General features: G+C 48.8%; 5 protein-coding genes across 5 annotated transcripts; 2 read left to right on the forward strand and 3 right to left on the reverse strand.

Moving 5' to 3' along the window:
• Window positions 1–112: 112 nt before the first annotated feature.
• Window positions 113–2248, reverse strand: JR316_0009241 (L-galactonate dehydratase; the record flags this gene model as incomplete). Its single annotated transcript, XM_047894946.1, has 12 exons — window positions 113–200; window positions 341–487; window positions 553–618; window positions 666–887; window positions 964–1267; window positions 1327–1361; window positions 1414–1541; window positions 1596–1716; window positions 1777–1892; window positions 1951–2053; window positions 2114–2159; window positions 2218–2248. 12 exons carry the CDS (start codon window positions 2246–2248, stop codon window positions 113–115), a joined length of 1407 nt encoding a protein of 468 aa, XP_047746405.1.
• Window positions 2249–2976: 728 nt separating this feature from the next.
• JR316_0009242 (Transcriptional repressor tup11) lies at window positions 2977–3957 on the reverse strand (the record flags this gene model as incomplete). The annotated part of the gene is made up of 4 exons (XM_047894947.1): window positions 2977–3489; window positions 3552–3663; window positions 3728–3828; window positions 3883–3957. The coding sequence occupies 4 exons, from the start codon at window positions 3955–3957 to the stop codon at window positions 2977–2979; spliced, it is 801 nt and encodes a 266-aa protein (XP_047746406.1).
• A 1592-nt stretch (window positions 3958–5549) lies between these two features.
• Window positions 5550–6682, forward strand: JR316_0009243 (uncharacterized protein; the record flags this gene model as incomplete). Its single annotated transcript, XM_047894948.1, has 3 exons — window positions 5550–6120; window positions 6199–6432; window positions 6501–6682. 3 exons carry the CDS (start codon window positions 5550–5552, stop codon window positions 6680–6682), a joined length of 987 nt encoding a protein of 328 aa, XP_047746407.1.
• Window positions 6683–8865: 2183 nt separating this feature from the next.
• Window positions 8866–14559, reverse strand: JR316_0009244 (Transcriptional repressor rco-1; the record flags this gene model as incomplete). Its single annotated transcript, XM_047894949.1, has 8 exons — window positions 8866–8888; window positions 8983–9907; window positions 9975–10086; window positions 10159–10260; window positions 10385–11579; window positions 11670–13326; window positions 13822–14259; window positions 14539–14559. 8 exons carry the CDS (start codon window positions 14557–14559, stop codon window positions 8866–8868), a joined length of 4473 nt encoding a protein of 1490 aa, XP_047746408.1.
• A 5487-nt stretch (window positions 14560–20046) lies between these two features.
• Window positions 20047–23135, forward strand: JR316_0009245 (Transcriptional activator protein acu-15; the record flags this gene model as incomplete). Its single annotated transcript, XM_047894950.1, has 13 exons — window positions 20047–20146; window positions 20281–20369; window positions 20422–20450; window positions 20505–20559; window positions 20610–20890; window positions 20940–21051; window positions 21105–21462; window positions 21504–21672; window positions 21720–21785; window positions 21838–22115; window positions 22176–22222; window positions 22457–22596; window positions 22721–23135. The coding sequence occupies 13 exons, from the start codon at window positions 20047–20049 to the stop codon at window positions 23133–23135; spliced, it is 2139 nt and encodes a 712-aa protein (XP_047746409.1).
• Window positions 23136–23319: the final 184 nt, after the last annotated feature.

The raw sequence follows: 23319 nt of genomic DNA on the forward strand, positions 1-23319 counted from the left end.
ATAAATAGATCAGACGATCCTGCGTTGTCGATGCGTCGATCCTCTAAAGTGAAAACACAGCAAAAAAAGATATCAAGGAACATCGTCGTATGATAAGACAATGCTTTAGTAGCTAATCCGCTTTTTCTGCTCGTCGTCCCTGCCAATAAGTTCCATTTGGCCATTCGTATTCGGCAATACTGGATTTGTACATTTCAATGCTAGAGGGCAAGGATCAAAACATGAATCAGATATCTTAGAAATTTGATAAAATGATAGACCAATGAAGGGAAACAAAAAATCCCTTCATCGCGAGGTGGAAAGATATTGGTAACAAAATGTCATGGAAGTATTCACTTACCTATATCCTTCATCCGGATTCACAGGTACGTTGTACCTTCCTCGAGCATTGATGGAGCATGGAGTAACGAAGTGTTCATGGAGATGATCAACAAACTCCAGGACGTTGCGCTCCATGGTGCCAGAGATGCAGATATAGTCGATCAAACTGGTGGCAGTACATTTGTTAGAATTGATCAACATTATAACAGAGGAATTCAATAGCAGCTCTACCTGAGGTGAATCACATATTCGCACAACCCAACTCCCCCAGCATGTGGGCATACGGGAACACCGAACCTAATGTTTGGTAAGAAAAAATCTCTGAAACAATCATAAATACGAACTTGGCTGCCATGAGCAACACACTGATGACTTCGCTAACACCAGCTAGCCTGCAAGAATCGATTTGAACGACATCAATTGCATCGGCTTGTAGGAGCTGCTTGAAGACCATGCGGTTGTGCGCGTGCTCCCCGGTAGCAACACCAATACCATGCGGCTTGAGAGCTTTTCGGATGGCTGCGTGCCCTAAGATGTCGTCCGGAGCGGTAGGTTCCTCAATAAACCTGCCGGGTATTCGTATCAGCGTATCAGCAGCGGTTTACCCGGAAGTGAGGAGGCCTATCGCAAAAATATTCATACCATGGCTTTATCTCTTCGAGTCCTTTCACATAGTCGATAGCTTGTTGGACATCCCACACCTGATTAGCGTCAATCATAAGGACTGCCCCAGTCGGCCCGGCATTCTTCCCTCTTAGATCCTCACCGTTGGGGTCACGCGGTTGGGAGCCAGCGGGCAGATACTGAGGGTCGTCGATAATCGAGCGGATGAGTTTACCCCGCCGGATATCGTCGGCTTGATCAGCTCCAACTTTCATTTTGAAATGATTAAAACCACCAGAAACGGCTTCTTTCGTTAGACGGGCGACCTTTTCATCAGAATAGCCTAAAAATACAGGGTATATTTACTCTCTACATCAATCAAAATGAGATTGGGTCACGTACCTAACCATCCAGCAGAAGTCACATAGGCTGGATACCTATGGATAGTAGTAAATAACGCTTTCTGCAAAACAAAGTACAGCGACTCACCCAAGCTCTAAGACTTTTGCTTCTCTTTCTTTCTTTCCCGCCTCCTTTTCTTTCAGCATGGCCAGCGCCTCTTCCTTCGTGATGGCATCCGAAATGTACCTGAAAGCCGCCGATCTTACCAGTTCTTCCTGTAAAGAATTCTTATAATCGAAAAAACAAGGACAATAAAGAAAGACTCTAACTGGAGTAAAATCTACGACAAGCTTCCAAAGAGGTTTTCGGCGTGACCTAGCATACATGTCCCATACGGCGTTGTTTACAGCTCCGGATGCGATATGGATGACTCCCTTTTCAGGCCCAATCCTAATAGAGGAATAACATATATTGAAGAGTGTACTTCACTTAGAGAGAGAAGCGTCTTACCATCGCAGTTGTGGGTCTGCCATCATAAAGTCCCATGTCTTCCCCATATCGGAGAACAATTCTTCTGTGTCTTTACCGACTAGGCGGCTTGCCACCTCTTTGATGGCGGCGCATACCTAGTCGGAGAACTATCATTCAGCGAGCAAGACAATCATTGGTGGATGAGCCACACACAATATCGTTACCACGTCCGATGGTAAATGTCATTCCGTAACCGACTAGTTCGGAATCCGTGAACAAGGCAACGTATGCAGACGAATAATCACAATCTGTGTTCCTGATGCGTCCAGAAGTTAGTACAATAGAAGAATTAACAATACAAGGAGATGATGCCCACATAGCATCTGTACCGTCACCGGTCAGCGAGGTCGGGAAACGGACATCTACAGTCTCGTTAGCGCCAACAAAACAATAAGCATTGACATAGACTCGACAGCGAACCGTGCGTCTCAAACCCAGTGATTTTGACCATATTTTGTTTTGTAAGAACAAGAAGGATAGATATGAGCCTCGAAAGAAGATGCAGGTAGAGTGTTATCCATGATTCGACTGTTCTTATAAAGCGCAAGGATGGTGCATAACAAAAAACAAAGATCAGTTGACTAACCTTCTGCGAACGGCGGGATCGGGCCGTTATCCCCGCTTCCCCTCCGTTCAACCGTTCAGAAACGGCGTTAGGGGTCACAGTCTGATCTTAGGGGTAAGATTGGCCGAGAGTTCCCATGAAGTCATGAAATCACACTACAAGGTTATCATGCGAAGCATAGTATCTACTGCTGAACACGTATGCATTACCATGCCTCCATTTCAATATATTTGATCTTCGCGGAACCAAAATGGGAGAATTCTTGAGGTTACAAGGGGTTACAAGCCTCAAGATATCGGTTTATGACAATTTTGAGCCTTGCATTAAGCGCCCAGGTAGATGAATAGATGGTATCAAGGGGTCTAAAGGGAAAATTTTTTGAAGCTCCCTATCCCGGTGCAACATGAGCGTCCTACAAAAGACAGTGACAACGACTTAATACAACTCACACATTTTAAGCTGGCCATCACTCCCTCCTGTATTCCGCCTTTGTTGCTCAAAGCCATGCAAATTATGGATGTGCTGTGGGCATCTTTAAGAGTACAATGGGTTACTCCATTGTCCCTATTCATGTCCCATACTCGTATACTGCGGTCCCTGGAGCTTGAAAATATTCACCGATCATCTTTGGATTTTGCAGAGCTGAGCACGTAGTCATGGCCTGTCAGAGTTTTTACGCAAGGAATGGACCCCGGCAAGGATGGGACAACTGTAGAGGCAGTGTTTAACCAGCTGATATCCCAGCGTTTGAGTGTTTTGTCCAGGCTTGCGCTCACTAGAGCATTTCCATTGTCCTGATATGTTAAGTTATAAACGCTGTCTTGGTGACCACAAAGGCTGAGCACCAGCTGGCCGTTCATGATGTCCCATTTTCTCACCGTGCCATCTAGGCTTCTTGCCGAGACCCAGCTACCGTTGGGCGAGATGGCAACGCATGTGTAGCCCGACTGAGCATCAGAATTATCCGGGTCTCTGAAAACTTTCGATTCCGCGCTGTCACAGTTCCAGATACAAACTGTGGCGTCTCTGGACGCTGATGCAAGGATACAACCGTCTGCAGAGTAGTCTAGGGCAACTTCTGATTGGTGGGCAACATATGTAGCGCGAATACGCTTGCTTGCAATGTCCTAGATCTTCGTTGAACGTTATGATGTCGATTACATACAACTAAAGGGAATTAGTGACTTACATTGATTGTCTTATCCTCGGACGCCGTTGCCAGATATTGACCATCAGGACTGAAGCGTACTCCACGAACGTAGTTATCACCTAGTTGGTTTTCCAGGCCATGTTTCAGAATGCTATCAGGTTTGAACATCAGAGATTTCGTTAGAATTCAGTAAGTAAAAGAATAATTCAACGCACCAAACTTTTTCCTGGGTCGCTACGTCGGATATTTGTGCATGCCAGTTGCTACCCGTCGCCAAGTATTTACCGTCGCTCGAGAAGTGCGGCAACACACGACACTATCAGAATGTTCAAAGCGGGGGAAAGCGAATAGTATAAGTCCCAATGCTTACCTGCCATGTGGAAATATTTGTAGTAGTGAAATGTTCAGTACTGTCTTCGCGCCCGGATGGTGAATCAAGAACCATTTCGAACGCAAGTAGTTTTTTAGAGCACTCATATTGAAAACAGCAATGCGTGTGCAACAAATCGGGAGAGAAGCGACTCGAAGGAGTATAAAAGAAGCACAGGTTTATATACTTCTGAGGCCAGCTCTCTATGTCGTAATTCAGAAAAACCAGGTGTCTTCTTTTATCTGACCAACTGTAAAGTGCGCAGCAGACTAGTTTGACAGTTTCCTGTAGAGCACAGTGATGGAGAGCCGCAGATATCCAATCTCCATAGCGTCAGACAAATGGCAGAGTGAATTTGGATATATGAAGAGTTTTAAGCTCGATCTCTACCGCTTGAATGCCTCGGGCTTCTTGCAGGTTTGTTTTTGGTGCCGAGCAAGGTTTTGGAGGACAAAATAATCAGAGGTATGCATTGACGGCTGTACAGATGATAGACTTTAGGGCTGCCTGGGTGTCAAAGATTACCAGAAATAGATCTCGGGACGGAGGTGATCACAGAGGTAGTTCTCTTTGGTTGAAAGTTGATTGAAAAGACAAGACGGTGCAGAAAAAAAGTTTTGAAATGTATAATAAACCCCGATTTAAACCCCGCTAGGCTACTAAAGTTGCCCTGGATTCAAACCCTTTCTCAACTATATCAGCAGAGACAGATACACGCTCTCTGACTTTCATGAAGAAGGCTTGATTTTTAATACAAGACTCCTCTTCAAAGTCGTAGATTTGGCTAGATTCGGACTCAGACGCGTTCTTGACGGCCAGCAGCGGAAAATGCTACACTGAAAGGATCGAGAATCATCATGAACCATACCTTGAAAGTTCTACATCGGAGAGTACCTTACCGCCGACCGGGCCTATTAGATGATACCATGAAATACGGGGCTCGGATACTCCGAGAGTGCTCTGTTCCCGTTAGTGACAGGTCTATTGCGGGAAAAAATGAAACGAGGAGGGTCACAGCCTTGGTGGGTGTTCATTCCTCTGGAAAACTTTTTCGGTGCTACTTTTCTAATGATAAGATTTTGTTATTAGAAAATAGTGTCTAGTATATGATCATACTCTGGCTACTTGTTCAGAGCGCCTGCTTAATCAAGGTGGATCCATTGGATCATAAGTTGGAGCTCTAGGGTAAACCACGCTCGCTTAACATAACAGTCAATAATCTGCCAATAATTGCATGGCTGCACGAGGCGAAAAAAATTTAAAACAGGTACTTAACAGGTACCCTGCACGCTTGACATATTTTTTCATGTTTCGCCACTGACTTCAACGAGAAATTGACAGCGGGAGCGTACAGATCTAAAAATATGACCTTACTCTGTCCGTGATAGGTTTGCGGATTGCTTGCGGCTCGAGTTTGCCTTTGAAGTTGGTCTAGAGGTGTTTTTCTTGGATGTGTATAAAAGCAGGGGAAAGATGTGGTTTGGATCCCAAGAGCCGGTCTCTCAACTCATCTCACCCAACTCAAGCAAGCGTCTAATCGAGCAGAGCTCGAGAAGTCTTCTATAGCATAAACGTAAGAGACCCTCTTTTCAATTTCTTCGACGCACATCTGATTTACTGATTCGCTATGTACAGCTATACTTTCATTTTTTTGAGGTTCTACAATCATGCGTTTCGGTATTTTCTTCCAGATTGTTGCTGTATGCACCTTTGCCAGCTCTGCATTGGCGGCGCCGATGCCAGTCAACGACAAGCCGGGGCATCCAGCTTCTCCGCCACCCGCGAACGCCAAACCACCAGCCCACAATCCCGCCCCTGCCCCTGCGCCAGGAGCACACGCACCCGCACCCGCGCCAGCAGCCGGCGGCGCCAGCGGCGCCAAATTCGAAGCAGGCGACATCGTGCGCATCAAACCCGTGCACATCCTCAACGGCGACGGCGCTAACGTCCAAGGCGGCGCGCCCAACAAACCGAGGCCCGCCGTCGTCGTCATCAAGCCCGACGCCGCAGGGCTGATGGGCGTGGCGCCGATTGGCCACGCGCTCCCCGGCGCGTCGCACACGGACGACCCGAGCAAGTATGGGATCCCGAATTCGGCGAATGGGGACCCGAACCATTTGATTAGTACGGGTGTGCCGGCGCAGATCCATGTGAGCAATGTGCAGCCTGTGGCTGGGAGGTATGGGTTGCCGGATAAGCTTGCACCAGAGCATATACAAAGTCTGCGCGGGAAGATTGGTGTGTCTTTTTTTTGTTTTGGTCTTTTTTGGTGTTGGTGTCATGAGCGCTAATTTTTGGTTGCAACGCTTTGGGTAGAGGAGAACATGGACTCCATGATCGCTGCGAAGAAACAGAAAGTGGAGGCGGAGAAGGCGGAGAAGGAGAAAGCCAAGACTCCAGCTCCTCCAGCGCACCCGGCTGTTGGACTGTACGATGACCTCCCACCTTTAAAGAACGCCGCTGCTGCTGCCAAGCCCGCGGGTGGACTGTACGACGACCTCCCACCCCCTGCCGCCAAACCTGCCGCCGCCAAGCCTGCTACCAACAATGGTACGTGCCACTTCCCACAGACGGTTCAAAATATGGCTGATTGGACTGATGATGGCTTCACTTGACAGCAGCTGCGAACACCCATCCCGCCCCTGCCCCCGCCCCCGCCCCTGGAGCAGGCACAGGCTCCAGCGCGCCCAACTCGAAGAAACGCCCACTCGAGCGTCGCGCGCTGTACAGGCGTCTCAACCCAATCACCGGCGAGAGACTCTCGAGGCGCTTGCACGCGCGATCGCGCCGGGACTGGTAGAGAGGCTATGATTCGGATTCACGAGCTTTCAAAAAAAAGTAGTTTGTAAATGTAATCACTGGTCAGTGCTTCGAGGAGATGATCATGTTTTATTATCATTGGAAATGGGGAATGTGCATGATATTTTTGCTTGCTTTTAAAGTGGATCGGGAGACGAGACAGATTCCAGTTTATCCAAATTGTCAAAACCGCAACGGCAACGATGTGGATTGTGGAATGACAGTCGCTATAACATAGAAACTAGAAATATCGGACAGCCGATAGATAGCAAGTTTCAAAGCAGCTCAAAGGTAAGATAAACTGTAGCTAACTGTAGTATATGATCATCGCGGATTCGCGGCGGAGTGGCATATAGCGTTTTGCGCTTCAATTTGTATCGATTTGTATTACTATTGAACTGTACAGATGCGGGTGCAGCAGGCACTGCCCTATCGCTGCCACGGGCAAGAGACGAGAGGCGAGAGGAGGGTGGCGGGTGGTTCTGGAGTATCCAGGTGCTTTAAGTGTAAGTGCACGCTGATAACAATATTATCACAACACGCAAAAGTTGGAAAACCAATTATATAAAAAGGAAGACAAAAGTGAACGCGAAACGGAAACAGGTACATCTTTCGTCTATCAAAAAGAACAAGAGAGAGGGAAAGAAAGAAATCAGAAAAAAAAAGAAAAGAAAAGAAAAACAACCACTCAGAAAAAAAAGAAAAAGAGACAGAAAAAGCGAAACTAGTAACTACTCGCAAGAAGAGAGACTCCGTCGACACGAGACAATCTAGCTCTTGCTCTACGTCTAGTTCTACAGCTACAGATAGCAAACGCGTTATAAAGGTGGAGATGAAGGATGGAGACGGAGAGAGAAAAGAGAAAAGAGAGGTATATACTTAAAAATATAGGGCATGCGCAATTAGTCGTAAAAGCTCAACGTCAGCGCTCGCTCAACCACTCACTCAAAAGCATCCAAGTATTCGTTCAAGCAGTCATTCAAGCATTCATTCAATAAAAAAACAAAAAACAGAAAACAGAAAAACACGGAAAGACAAAAAAAGAAATCTTGTATCAACCACCAAATACACCACCCTCCCTCACCAACCAACTTCACCAACCAACAACCAACGAACCAAACAACCACCTATTTTTTTTGTTTAAGGGGGTGGGTGGGTAAGAGGGTGGGGTGTGTCATCGTGTACGTCCGTACGTCCGTTCGCTGTGCACCGTTCGGCGAGCTACATCTCCTCTCCTCCCCTCCTCCGCTCTCCTCCGCGCTCCTCGTCCAACATGTACGTTATCAACGATTCAACGATTATGTGTAGCGTGTTATGTTGACTGTTGACTGTTGACATTTACGTTTACGTTTTTTTGGTAACGCGCGATGGGGTGACGGACGGCGGACGACAGACAATGGTGTGTTAGGGTAAAGCTGGCGCTGGTGCTGGGTGTGGTTTTAGCTGTGGATGTGGTTGTGGTTGTGGATGCTGCTGTGGATGTGGTTGTGGTTGTGGATGCTGCTGTGGCCGTGGCCGTGGCTGTCGATAGCGATAGCGATGCTGCTGGTGCTGCTGGTGTTGGCGTTGATGCTAATGCTAATGCTAGCGTGCCGTGCCGTACCGTGCAGAGAATGAATAGTATGCAATTAGGGACGTGGCCTTGCGACGTGTACGAGGACGAGGACGACGACGAGGAGGAGGAGCTGGAGGAGGAGGAGGGTTGGGCACAGAATGCAGAGTGCAGAATGCAAAGTGCAGGAATGAAAAAACAGTAAAGAGGAGAGAAAAGAAATATAAGAGAGAGTGAGAAAAGAAACAGAAACAGAAACAGAAAAGAAACAGAAAGAAGAGAAAAAAAACAGAAAAAAAGGATAACAAGAATGCATCAACCGGATACGGATTGGGAGATGGTATATAAAACATCGACATTGACATTGAACATTGAACATTCATGTAAAAAAGCTAAGAAGCTAAAGCTAACAAGGTAAGCAGCTAAGAAAGTAAGAAAGTAGTAAGCGCAAAGAGCATCAAACATCAAACATCAAACATCAAACAACAGCGAACATCAAACATCGAAATAAAAGAAAAAAAAAAAAGAGAATGTACACGACGTCAAAAACAAGAAAAGACAAGGATCCCATGCAAAGGGAAAAAGACAAAAGGCAAAGGGCAAAGGGCAAAGTGGTGAATAGGATAAGATTTTCAAGCAATCGTGCTGTAGCTCCCTGTAAAAAATGAGATAAAAGAGATCAGCAATCAACCTCCAAAAAAGACCTCAAACCAAAAAAAAAAAAAAAAAAAAAAGCCAAAGCCACTCACAAATCCTAGCCTGCCAATCCCCACTCCCCGTCGCGAGCCAATTCCCCGCGGGACTCAAATCAATACTAATAACCGAATTCTTATGGCCCTGCAACATACACTGCACAACCGCGGTGTGTGCATCCCAGAACTGGACGCCGCGGTCTTTGGAGCCCGAGACGACCCATTGGCCGTCGTGCGAGACGGCGACGGAGAGGACGTAGTCTTTGTGGCCGGTGAAGTTCATTGTGCATGCGCTTGCGCTTGTGCTTGTGCTTGTGCTTGTGCTTGGGTTGGAGGTGTTGGATGTGGACGTGGACGTGGATGTGGATGTGCCGGCGTTGTTGGCGGGGACTACGGCTGTGGAGGTGGACGCGGAGCCGGAGCCGGACGCGGATGACGATGATGTGCCAGCAGCGTTCGCACCAGAGCCGCCACCCCCAGGCGTCCCAATGACAGGCTTCTCATCCTTCCTCGGGCTCGGGGACTCCTTCCTCCCTCCCGCACCCCCTCCGCCCACCCCCTTCCCAAGCCCACTAACATCCCAATACTTCAACGTCTTATCCAAACTCCCACTAACCAGCCCCTTCCCATCCGGCGTAAACGCAACACTATACACACTATCCCTATGGCCCCTCAACCTTTCCACCAGCACGCCACTCGCCACATCCCAAATCCTCACCACCGTATCCAGACTCCCCGCCGCGACCCAGCGCCCGTCGGGTGATATGGCGACGGATGTCACTCCAGCATCGTTGTTCAGCGAGTCGGGGTCGTTGATGGTCAGGACTTTCGAGGACCCGTCGTGCATGTCCCAGATCCGCGCTGTTTTGTCGCCGGAGCCTGAGACGATCAGCCGGCCGTCATGTGAAAAGTCGAGCGAGTAGATTTCTTGTTGGTGCCCGTCGAACACGTTGCGGATGCGTTTTTTCGCGATGTCCCAGATCTAGTTACGGTGCATATGATGATAAGCCACTGATGCTAACGGTATGAGATGTATTGAAGAAACGCACTCTGATTTGTTTATCCTCTGCGCCTGTCGCGAGGTATTTGCCATCAGGACTGAAGCACACACTGCGGATGTACAGGTCGCCCGATTTTCCAGCTGCATCGTCTATCAGCACACTAAAAAAAAATTACACAAAGAGTTAGAATGAGAAGAACACAGAGAGAATGCGAATGGCGATGTAAACGCACCAAGTTTTCATTCCAGTCTTCGTATCATAAATCTGCGCAGTCCTGTTACACCCCGTCGCGAGATATTTTCCATCTGCTGAGAAGCGTACACAGCATACCACACTATCCATAAAAAAAAAACGCAAAAAACACGCAAAAAAAAAACAACGATCATCAGCAAAATGTCCACAATCCACAAGATAAAAACGCAAAAAAAAAAAACAAAAAAAAAAAAACAAAAACATACCTCTCATGCATAAGCGTATGAACCAACTGCACATCCAACACTCTCTTCACTTTCGGACTAGGATTAAACACCGCGAACCAATCGCTTCCTTCCTTCTTCATATCAGCAGGGACATTGTGGATGTCCAGATCATCCGGGAAACTTAGGCTTCCCGCTCCTCCTGCTCCCACACCCCCAGCAGCAGCAGCGGAGGAGGGGTTAGTGGGAATGAGACCCAGCGAGTTGTCCATGCCGGGGTACTGACCCGGTCCAGCACCCTGCGGCGGCGGCGCGCCAGGATGCATAAGCCCTACACCACCACCAGCGGCGGAGGCGGAAGAGGAGGAGGCCCCAGCGCTAGGCGGCGGCGGGAGTTTGGGTGTATGCCCCGGACTGAAATGGTCTTTAAGCCGCGCCCCTTCGATCTTGGGTCGTTTGGTGTCGCGAGGGTCGGGGGCGCGGTCTCTGTCGACCATCATTCTATTGTCGCGCTCTCTTTCTCGTTCGCGTTCGCGCTCTCTTTCACGCTCGCGCTCGCGTTCGCCTGGAGGCGCGCCCATGCGCACATCACGATCTCTCTCCCTATCGCGCTCGGAAAGCGACATGCCCCTCTCCCTCTCCCTCTCCAAACCCACCATCCTCTCCCGCTCCCTCATCTCCCGTTCCCTCATCTCCCGTTCCCTCATCTCCCTCTCTCTCATCTCTCTATGCGCAATATCCCTCTCGCGCCCCGCGCCACCACCACCATAATACGGCTCGCCGTACATGCCCACAGGCGCATTGGACCCGCTGAGCATGCCGCCAGGTCCCATCGTCGCTTGTCCTCCAGGTCCCACAACCGGTCCTCCCCCTCCTCCTCCTCCTGCACCTCCGGCACCAGGACCCTGAGGCGGCGGCCCACCAGGTCCAAGCTGCTGCCCCGGAATCCCATTGCCATTCATAGAAGCAAGCGACGCAATACCCCCCTGCTGCGCCCCTCCTCCTCCTCCTCCTGCACCACCACCACCTCCACCGCCGGGTGGCTGCTGCCCGCCGCTCCCAGATGCGTTGGCGTTGGCGTTGGCGGCGGCGGCTGCGGCTGCCGCTGCCGCAGCCCGCCCCTCCGCCCTCGCACGCGCGACTTCTTCTTCGAAATGCGCGCGGATCTTGCCGTGTTGCGATTCGAGGTCGTAGAGCGATTGACGGATGATATTGAGCTCGTTGACTTGCGAAGCGACTACAAAGAAAAAGAAAAGAAAAACATCAGTCAAAATTGTAACAAAACCAACGAGGAAAAAGAGAAAAGACAGGGAAAAAAAGGACGCACTCTTTGACTCATATTCGTCCCGCTGCGCACGCAACGAAACCATTTCCTGCGTCAACAACTCAAACTCTGCTCTAATCGCATCAAGCGGCTCGTCAAGCCTCGAGCGTGGCATACCCCCCACGCCCACGCCTACACCAGGTGGCTGCGGCTGCTGTTGCTGTTGCTGTTGCTGCTGCTGCTGTGGCGGCAACGGCGCACCCACACCCACAACACCCACACCCGCGCCGGGGCCGACAGCATTCGCCGGCCCCGCGCCAGGCGCAACGCCCACGCCCCCAGGCCCCATACCGACACCTACACTCAGCCCGGGGTGATGGCCCGGTACAACGCCGCCTATAACACCACCTGGCGCGATACCGCCCACAGGCACGCCAACTCCAACGCCGCCGACGCCGAGGACTGGCACGCCTACACCAACACCAGGCGGCGGCGGACCGCCGGGTCCTCCGCCCACCGGCGCGCGCTGCTCTCTCTCCCTCTCCCTCTCGCGTTCCCGCTCGCGTTCGCGCTGGACATCACGCTCGCGGACCATCATATCCCTCTCCCGCGCCAACTGCTCCCTCTCGCGTTCCCTCTCTCTTTCCCTATCGCCCGGCCCAACACCCACACCCGCACCTACAACAGCCCCGCCGCGCCCCGCAGGCCCAACCACATTCACCCCGCCCCCCGGCGCACCAATGTTAATCCCACCACCCCCACCACCACCAACAAGACTGAGCGGTACCGCGCCCCCTCCAGCGCCCGCACCAGCCGGCCCGCCCATCCCCACGCCGACGCCAACACCGCCCATGTCGCGCCCGCGGTTGATCAGCTCGAGCTGCCTGCCAACGCCCACATCACCAGGCCCCATCTCGCGCTCGCGGTCGCCTCTACCAATCACCATCTCGCGCTCGCGGTCTCGCTCGCGGTCGCGCTCGGCGCGCCCAACACCCATCTCCCGCTCGCGCTCTCTCACAAGCTGTTCTCTCTCCCTCTCCCGCTCCCTCTCCCGCTCGCGCTCGCGCTCACGCTCTCTAACGACCATCTCCCTCTCCCTCCCATCCCTGCCCATCTCCCTCTCGCGCTCGCGTTCCCTCCCTAAATCCCTGCCCAAATCCCTCATATCCCGCGCAATCATATCCCGCATATCTCTCACATCCCTGGGGTCCCGCACATCCCTCGGGTCCCGCACGTCCCGTACATCGCGCATATCGCGCATATCGCCTCGTCCCATATCCCGCACATCTCTCACATCCCGCACATCTCTCACATCCCGCATATCCCGCATATCCCGCGCGTCCCGCATCTCTCTGACGTCCCGCATATCCCGCATCTCGCGCGCGTCTCTCATCTCTCTTTCTCTCATCTCTCTTTCTCGCACATCGCGCACATCGCGGACGTCCCTCACGTCCCGCTCACGCTCACGCTCACGCTCACGATCACGCTCACGATCCCTATCGACCATCATAGGCACACCCATGCCCTGCTGCTGCGGCGTCATCGGATGGGGCGGCGGTCCGCCGGGGCCTGCGCTGGGATTATTGGCGTTGGTGTTGGGCGCGTTTGGGTTGGCGTTTGGGTTGGCGTTGGGGTTTGAGTTTGGGTTTGATGCGGGGGATTGGTTCGGTGGTGGAGGGCCTCCGGGGCCTGCGGGGCCTGTTGGCTGGAGTGTGCGGTGCTGGGGTTATAAAAAGGGTGGGTGAGTTGGGGTTTTTTAGAGGAGGAAGAGAGAGGAGAGGAAAGAAAAAAAAGGAAAGGAGGGATGATGATTAATTGAAAAAAAAGGGAAATGAAATGAAAAGAGATATTAAATCAAGATGTTTGATAAGAAAAAACACACAAAGAGAATGAGAATGAGAATGAGAGGCAACCCAGAAAAAAAACAAACCAAAAACCAACACAACCAAAACTCAAAAACAACCAAAACTCAAAAACAACCAAAACTCAAAAACAACCCAGAAAAAAAACCAAAACCAAAACCAAAACCAAGAAAAAAACGACCCATAAAAGAAGAAGAAGAAAAGAAGAAGAAAGGATCATCCATCCATCCATCCACTTCCTTCCTTCCTTCCGCGTCGCATAGCTGTCACGGAACCAGAACAAGAGGAACCAACCAACCCGCCCGCTCGCTGGCTTGCCATGCGTTGGGTACCACTATCAGCATCACACACACCATCCATCCATCCATCCGTCTTCTCCTGACTCCCTCCTGACCCCTCTTGCACACGCACCCGCCCACACCCGCCCGCCCGTCCACGCCCCTCTTGCCCCCTTCTTCCGCCCGGCCCCACCGACCAACCGCCGCCGACATGCCAGCACACCGGTACGTCAGCACCAGCACGGTAACACCGACACCGACACCGACACCATCAGAGCACGGCGAGAGGGGTAAGGTGGTGCAAATCAGAAGGCGCGAGTTAGGAGGCAGGAGGCAGGACGGCGTCCTGCACTGCACTGTACTGCGCGGAACGAGGAGGAGGAGGAGGATGAGGATGAGGATGGGCGCTCGGCGCTGGACGTGCGGATGTGCGGAGGGTGCGAGACGAGGGTGCGGGGTACGTGGCGCGGGGCTGGGGGCAGTGATGATGTGCGTGGTGCGTGGTGCGGCAAGCTGGGGCAGGAGGTGGGAGGAGGACACCGATGGTGCTGATGGGACGCTACCAGAGCCAGAGTCTCGTGCGTAATGGAAAGAAAAGGAAGGAAAAGGCAAGGCAAGGAAAAGAAGTAGAAAAAGGGTAAAGAAAAAGCGAGGAAAAGAAAAAAAAAGTAAAGTAAAGTAAAGCAAAAAAAGAAAAGCAAAGGAAAAGAGGAGAGCCAACGAACAACGAATAACCAACGAACAACCAACGAACAACCAACCAACGAAGAAGAAGAAGAAGAAAAAACTCACATTATATATCTGCGCGGACATCGCTGAATCTGAATGCTCCTGCTCTGCCCGGCTCTACTATCACTATCACTATCACTCTACTCGTTCTTGCCTGTCTTGTGCGCTACGAGTCGAGTGAGCGCCCTTGAGTTTTGATTAGATATCCTGCGTGTGCGGTCGGTTGTGCGTGTGTGGGTCGTGCGTCAGGGTAGTTGGCTGTGTTGGTGGTCGTAGTGGTGGTGGGTGCTAGTGTCGGTGGTGGTAGTGTTGTTGTTGGAGGTGCAAGTGTTATTGTGGGAGGTCGGAGGTGAAAGCAAAAGCGGAACCAAAATGGCAATAGCACTACGTGTGTGCGTGTGTGTATGTGATTGGATTGGATTGGATGGGATGGGATGGGATCAGCCGCCCGCGTACTCTCTGAGTCCTTCTTTGCTTGTTGATTGACTGGAGAGATGGAGATGGAGATGGAGATGGGTTGGGTTGGGTTGGGTTGGGCTGTGTGGTTTGGTGGGTGAGTGGGTGGTAGGTGGGTAGGTATGTGTCGAATCGCTATCCAGCTATACAATCCGCACCAGCTACCAGCTACCAGCTATCACCGTGCGTGCGTATGCGTATGCAGAATCTCAACCTCTCTCTCTCGCTTGCTGAAACAGACACAGAGCGTAACGACGAAAGAGCCAGAAAAAAACGAGACGCAGAGGCGGATTAGCAATTGCGTGGGTGTCAAGAGCAACAGGACAGACGGGAGTCGCGGGAAATGCGGCAGAGCACGCCACCCCCCCGTTCAGATCAACAACAATTCGAATTCGAATTCGAACCTCGAATCTCGAAGCCCGGCACGTGTTCGTCTTTCCCTCCCTAGTCCAACTCTCCCACTGTCCCTGGCTCTGAGTACGACTACGAGTCGAGCTTGAGGTGTAAACTGCGATGGCTCCTGTCAGACGCCGTGTGCATGTCAATGTAAATGTAATGTCACTCGTTTAATCACAATTAACCCTCTCAGATCTCACTGGTGTATGTAATGTAACTACTGCGTACCACCCACTGGCACTGGCAGTCCCACTGAACTGTGAACAGACGCTTTATGTTCTGATTGATTATGTAGTTCCGATCCATCCCATCCCATCCAATTCAGTCCAATCCAATTCAATTCAACTCTCCAATTCATTACATACATACCAACTACTCCGTAAATCCATCGCCTATCAAAAAAACCAACAAGAATCCAGAATCCAGAATCAAGATCCATTTCCCCTTCGCTTCTTATTCTTATTCTTATTCTTAAACCTTGACGCACCCTTTATAATTTATAATTACAATTACTCTGAATTCTGAATTCTGAATATAGCTCCGCACAGCACTCACCTCGTCCCTTCCTTCCTTCCTTCTTTCTCCCTTCGTTCGCTTCGTTCGCATCATATCATCATCCATCATGATCATGACATGAGTATGACTATGACACAGCATGTATAAATAACTCACCAGCCCACGCACCATCCCATCGATCCACTGGCACATGCGCTTCTCTGCCCGGGCCCCACTGCGCAGAGGCTGGCGCTGGTGCTGCTGCGCTGGATCAGAGCTGGATCAGTATTGTGACGGTGACGGTGGTCAACCGCACTATATACTTGCTGGTAAAGGTATGCACGCATTGCTTTCGTTTAACGTTATGACTGTGACTATGACTATGACTATGACTAGCAATGCTATGCAATCGAGTTGATTTGAGCAGCGCGGTTAGCTAGCTGGCGAACGGGACTGGAGGCTGGTGTAGGTACTTACTTGGGTGACCACTGATGTCGAGCGTTAGTATATAATACTAATAGCGAGCAAGTTACTTGTCATCACGATATGATATGATATGATATGATATCGATATCGATATCGGTTTCGGTATCGGTATGACAGCTACTTTTAGCGCGCCGGGGTATGCCAACATCCATCATTCTCCTTGTCATTATCAATATCATTACGAGGGAAGAAGAAGGAAGGATGGGGGAAGGACGGGTTTTCAGTATCACTATCAGTGTCAGTTTCCTTGATCTAGTAGTTAACAAACATAGACTATCTTATCTTACTCCTATCTTATCTTATCTTACCTTCGCATCTGATCTAATCTAAGCTAATCTATCTCATCCATCCGAATTAACAGGACCCGGGAAGCTCCCCGGTCCCGTACAGGCATGTCCGCATTTTCGCGGATTTGAGGCCAAAAAATGGCAATTTCTTTGTCCAGTTCTCGCGGATTTGAGGGCGCCGCAGGCAAAATTTTGGCCAAACAAAGTCCGGTTTGGCGGATTTGAGGCCCATATTTTTAAAAAAACGTCTGTAGTAATGGTTCAAAGGCGGCATGCCGCAACCATTTTTCCCAGATGCAGCTAATTGTTGGCCAAATTTGGGGCCGGGATCCCGCTTAGATTGCAATGATTGGCCAGCGTCTATTATCTAAGAGCGGTAGACGGATGGAAATCAACGGAAATGCACAGTAGTAGGTTACATTTCCTATATACAGCATATTAGTGAAACTTGGACGTCTTTTCTCTGCTACCCTGACATATTTCTTCACTATCCTGATAACTAGTAATGGAGGTTCCACCTCCTCAAAATCCTTCCCCTCGAGGCATGTAACACCTAAATATCTACTCCATATGTTTATTTTGCAATCAATTAATGACTTGTCGAGCCATCGAGTGGTTTTGCAAGCTCGCCCCGCAGGGCTGAAAAAAAAATCCTAATTGGGAAAGCCCCTATCGGGCATTGTCCGGTTTCGCGGATTTGAGCCCCAAAATCTCGTGGATTTGAGGGCAAAAATTGGGATCCCAGGCGGACATGCTTATAGGGGAGCTTCCCGGGTCCTGAATTAACCCCTCCCCTCCCTCCCTCCCCTCCTTTCCGTCCCCTTTCCTTTCCGTCCCCTGCTTCCTCCAGACCACTCATCCCTAATCCATATTCTGTGGCTCTGTGGCTCTGTGTTTCTGTAGTTCTATAGTTCTGTAGTTCTGTAGTTCTATAGTTCTGTAGTTCTGTGCCTGCCTCAACATTTTTGATTCTGTTCATGTGTTCGTGTATGATTCTATGACGTAGTACCTTCTCACAAATTAAATTCAATGTTTAGAAAATTCAATGTTTGATGAAGTTGAAGTTGAAGTTGAAGTTGAAGTTGAAGTTGAAGTTGAAGTTGAAGTTGAAGCCAAAGCCAAAGCCAAGTTGTTCAAGTTGAAGTTCAATAGCCTTGAACTTGAACTTGAAATAAAACATCAAATATCAAAAAACAGTGCGCAACTTGTGTAAAATCAAAAAAGTAAACTAGGCAGAAATGAACGAACAGACAATCAATCAATTAAACAATCAAACCTCTTACCATACGCGACTCCTTGAGCCCTTAACTCTATATTATATGACATGACAAGCGCCGCTGCCGGCTCCATAATTAACCACTCTCGTCTCCATCTCCATCTCCGTCTCCGTCTCCGTCTCACTAACTTTAAGTAAGAAGTAAGGCTTATCTGCGGTGTTAGTCGGACGCGTTGCGGATGTGGCGTCTGGGGTACTTGGGGGACTAGAATAAAGAATAAATTGAGATATATATACAATACACTGGCACTTATACTACATAGAGTGTGGATTGGACTGTGTGTCTGTCTCACGCGTCAGAATTCAAATAGTCAAAACTTTTGATTTGAAGAATTAAAATTGACATGTTCCGTGGCGGCGAATGCGATACATAACACGCGTGGTCTCTAGTTTTTTTAACTTTTCCTTTTCTTGAAAGAAAAAGCTAGCCAGATGGAATGAGATGATGGCGTAACAGAATTAAACTCGCTATTTCGTCTGCCCTTCGCATCGTCAAGCGGTTGATACGTGATGCGTGCCGCGCGCTTGCATTGTTTTATTGAGCGAGCGGGGCAAGGGGATCGAGTGTGAGAATCACGACGCGCCTCTCACGAGTCTGTGTCAGGTATAGTAGCCGTTTACCGTGCACGCACTAAACCGGGCTCTCTCCGTCCCTGTGTGGAGGTGTATCGCCCATCTGCCTGAATGGATGATGCGAACCTAATTTGACGGGTGTGAGCGTGGTAGTCGGAGGTAAGGCTGATTCTTTTTGTGTGAATGCGAATGCGAATGCGTATGCGATTGGAGACTCGGACCGCCGGCAGAGGCGGTCTGTGTATCAATCCATCTTCGACTTCCTTCATGGATGTGCCGGGGAGATAACGAGAAGCGTGAGCTGAGCCATATCGAGGCTTTGGAGATATGGAATAGCTTGTTCAATGGTTATCTGGTGACGAACTTGAATATGTATGGATCTTTATTTACACGCTATGATACGAGCTTCAATGTATCCGCCTGATTTGTGATTTTGGGTTCTGGGAATGTAATAGACTCAGGAACGCATTGCCATTACATGCGGCTCTCTGAAACGTCACACCCGGATGGCTCAATGATAAGAGGTGCTGCGTAACAGTTCAAGCTTGTGGTATACATATATAGCTGGAATAGATACGAGTGAACCAATCCCATGAGAAGAAAGGCGTGTGTTTATATATACACCAGGCACCTGGACGCAGATAGACGGGCGGTCATGATCAGTGATATGACATCTTTTTTTTCTAAATATGAAGCGTTGTATCAGCCTCACATAGCCATCGATCTGCCTTGGTGTAACAGCCTGAGAGCGCGTTACAGTGCTAGCGCGTGTGTATTAATAGACGGTGTCACCTGTCCATTGAGGTGTGTAGTCATGCTTATGACGACCAGCTGGGAGCACTGCAACAGGTGGTGTGTTGGAGGTTTCTCGTCGGCGCATTCCGCGCTTGCGCAATGGACAATGACGGTGTTGGATTTGGATTAAGCGCCCAGATTTGATGTGCCATCAAGAAGAGCTTCGAGTGATTATTCCGAGTCGAAATAGACATTATCTGTGGATGGCCCAATTATCTATAGGATTTCTGCTCTTTCCAGATACCTGATTGATTACAAACGGAAAATGAAGAGTTATTGCACAGGGGGACTTGGTAGTGACCCGTCATTTCCCATGAGGAGAGCCATATTTTTTATGCAGATATCAACAGAACTGTTGGACTTTACGAAATACAACATACCCTCATTTCGCTGCTCAGGGCTGCGTGGGGACTGTCTCGGAGGAATAACTGACCGATGTTGAGGCTGCGTCATCATTTGGGTGGTTGGTTATTGACATAAGGCTGTTGGCTGGGTCTTTGTAAGTACCGAGGATTTTTGTCTGAACCAGTCTACACCAGTATAGTCCCTCGATATATTCATTACATTTAGAAATTCTCTTAGTCGTCAGCATGTGTGGTTTCGAATTTTCTTAGTTCGACTTCTTTGGACAAGTTTCGGGGCTGTGCGAATCGGAGTTTCAATTTGGGATGGCCGTGGCGCGCGTGTCAGTTTGCCGCCAGGAACCATTTTGTAACCGAACAAGACTGTGACTCCACGCACTACGCGTTCTATTCTCAGTGCTAAATAGTGTCCCGAATTCCAATCCACTTCCCCATCCTATTGACAATGTCAGATGAAGCTACCATATCACAGGAAGCCAGGAGTGCTTCTCGAGTCAAGAAGAAACGACTACGTGGAGCATGCGACGCCTGCCGTATCAGGAAGAGTAAGTATTGTTCCGTCTGAGACACACTCTCTGTCATGAAAGCTTGCAGGCTCTAATGGCTTTCAATAGCTAAATGTGAGTAAAATCATCTCTTTTGTACGTTTTAAATTCATTTAAACTTTCCTTTGCGATAGGCGATAGTGCTGAGAGTCCCTTGAACATTTGCTCCAGCTGTATAGCAAACAACGTTCGATGTCGACATGAAATGCCTCGATATCAGAAGGTATGCCGGTATCGATCTCAACGAGTAGGTTTACTTATACTTCGCGTTGTAGCTGATTGACCGACATGAAGAAGCTATTGAGTAAACGCAGTTCAATCGTACACCTGATGCCAGATTTGAACTTGGAGATTTTAGTTATATCAACAATTTGCAAGACAGGATACAGAAACTAGAGAATTACATCCAGAAGGTGCGTCTGTCTTGTAATTCTATCATTTACGCTGACTTGGTTTCGATTAGATTCATCCAGGTCAAGATATTGATCGTATAATAAACGAACCTGACGGTCTTCTTCCTGCCAACGCGTCATACGCCAGCACAAGTAGTGGGACGTATGGTTCAATATCACTGAAGTATCCGAGTAATGTCGACCCACATACCAACACGGTTACTTATTCGACACCAGAAAATAATGATGATCAGTTGGGACAAGACGAACTCGACGAGATCTCTCTGAGCAAAGATTTGAAGAATCTGTCTACTAGTGATCCTGCAGACGTACGATTCTTCGGGCAAGCCAGGTACAGTGCTGTTATACTTCACGGATTCCTTCTCTTACGGGCCTGACAGTTCCGTTATGCTGGCTAAACATGTCACCGATGTCAAGAAAGAGATTACAGGGGACTCCGAAATTGTGTTGAGTTCCAAATACAGACGGCCAATATATTGGAATCTGTGCTCAGTGTGTTTTCTTATTCGTCCTCTCGACAACGGGTTCTTCTGACTTGCATGCAGTGGGAGCTTCCTTATATTAATGATCTAGAAACCGTTTACATATATCCTGAATATGACTTACTCATGGAACTTATCACCATATACTTCGAAAAAGTGAACAATCTAATCCCACTTTTGCACCAACCGACATTCATGGAATCGGTTAAATCGGGACAACACCATTGGGATTCGTCCTTCGGCATGGTTGTTCTACTGGTTTGCGCTCATGGCGCTAAGTACTCAAAAGATCCCCGTGTATTTATGCCCGATGACTCTATCGGATTGTCTTCTGGGTGGAAATACTTCATTCAGGTTCCGTTGCATCGGAAGCAGCTGCTTTACAAGTCAACGGTGTACGATTTACAATACTATGCTGCAAGTCTGTTTTATTGCCGTTGATGTTCGTTTGCTGATTTGCAGGGCCCTACCAGCTTGCTTCAATGTTTCTTGTGGGAACATCGATGCCGTACGCCTGCTGGAACTTTGCGGTAATTGGTCTCCGATATGCATATGAGAAGGGCATCCATCGCCGCCAAGGCCAAGGAAATGCGCCTACTGTAGAGAGTGAGCTTCTAAAACGCGCGTTTTGGTAAGTCTGATATTTTATGTGTCCGCATTTCCTCCAATGGCTTTTAGGGTTCTTGTTTGCATAGACTGTTGTTCTAGCTCATTTGTGGGTAGACCTTGTACTATGCACGAGGCGTGCGTATTTACTTTCGTTTCCCATTCTTTACTATTGCTGAATCAACTGTAGGCATGACGTTGAATATCCAATTGAATGTGACGACGAGTATTGGGAAACAGGTGACCCAAAAACAGCGTTTAAACAACCTCAAGGAAAGCCGTGCTCAATCACCGCTTTCAATTGTTTCATTAAGCTTTGCGAAATTCTTGGCTTTGCGCTGAGGACCTTGTATGCAAACAAAAAGTCGAAGGCGCTCCTGGGGTTCATAGGACCTGATTGGGAGGGGAAAATGGTCGCGGAGCTAGATTCCTCCATAAATAAGTGGAGCGAGGATCTCCCCGAGCACCGTATGTCATTCTATACTCTAGAAAAACACCGCTTATCTCCTTTGTGACTCTATTTGACAGTTCAATGGGACCCTCACAGAAAAGACACTGTCGTGTTTAATCAAACCGTCAATTTGCACCTTTTCTATTATTATATCCAAATCCAAATTCATCGTCCCTATCTGATAAAGAAATCGTCGTTAACTCTACCTTCGCTCGCTATGTGTAAAAATGCAGCAAGGTCATGTACACGCATACTGGATGCCTCACTGGCAAGAGGTACTTGCGTGCTACCAAATGCATTGGTGTGTAGTAGATTCCGCATGTCAACCAGTACACATATCTGACTCATGAAATACTAGTCGATTGCGTACACGGCAGGAATGGTCATCACATTCAGCCTACTGGCGGCCAGTCGCTCCACTGGGCAAACAGGTGGCTCGAAAGAGGACATCGAAAATCTTCAGAAGTGCATGAACTATCTACAGCAAATCGAAAACCGGTTAGAATTTTTTTTTGCATATTTTTCTGCTCTGTCTAATTCATTGCCAGATGGTACTCCGCTGGAAAGCTTTTGTAAGCTTATCGATCCATTCCTCAAAGATTTTCGACTGACAATATCTTAGGGATAGCTTGAGGGAAGCAGGCGACATTCCCGAACATGGGTCTCAGCACATTAACAATGCATCATCATCTAACGACCCCTCAACTGTCCAATCAGATCCAACCCATATAAGCCAAGATATGACTGAGATGTCAACCGCCATGTTTAATGAATTGTTAGGATCGACTAACATATCAGGATCAAATCATGCACTGAATAGTTGGGACCTGCAACGAATACTGCTGGTAGAGATGGGCTATTTACCAAACGAGTCTGCACCCATTACAACTAGCATTACCTCTTCCCTTGGTCCAGAAAATCCACAATTGCAGAACTCTGCAGGAATATTTCAGTCTAATGACGGGTTCAACGCCTTCACCCAAACAGTTAACGGTGCGTTATCACCGCTATCTGACGCAACAAACCTCATCAAGTAAGTTATTTTATTCGACATGGATCTGTCGTTCTGACACAAAGTCTTGATGACATTTTATCAGTTTTGAAGATTGGAACAAGTACCTCTCACCTATGGGTAGGCTATAAACGACGCGATACATTACTATTCTACATTAGCACATTGTACTTTAGCGCCAGTCTGTCCCAAGCAAATACCATTGTAAG

The sequence above is a fragment of the Psilocybe cubensis genome, chromosome 8 (genome assembly GCF_017499595.1).
Source record: "Psilocybe cubensis strain MGC-MH-2018 chromosome 8, whole genome shotgun sequence".
NCBI classification, from domain to species: Eukaryota; Fungi; Basidiomycota; class Agaricomycetes; order Agaricales; family Agrocybaceae; genus Psilocybe; species Psilocybe cubensis.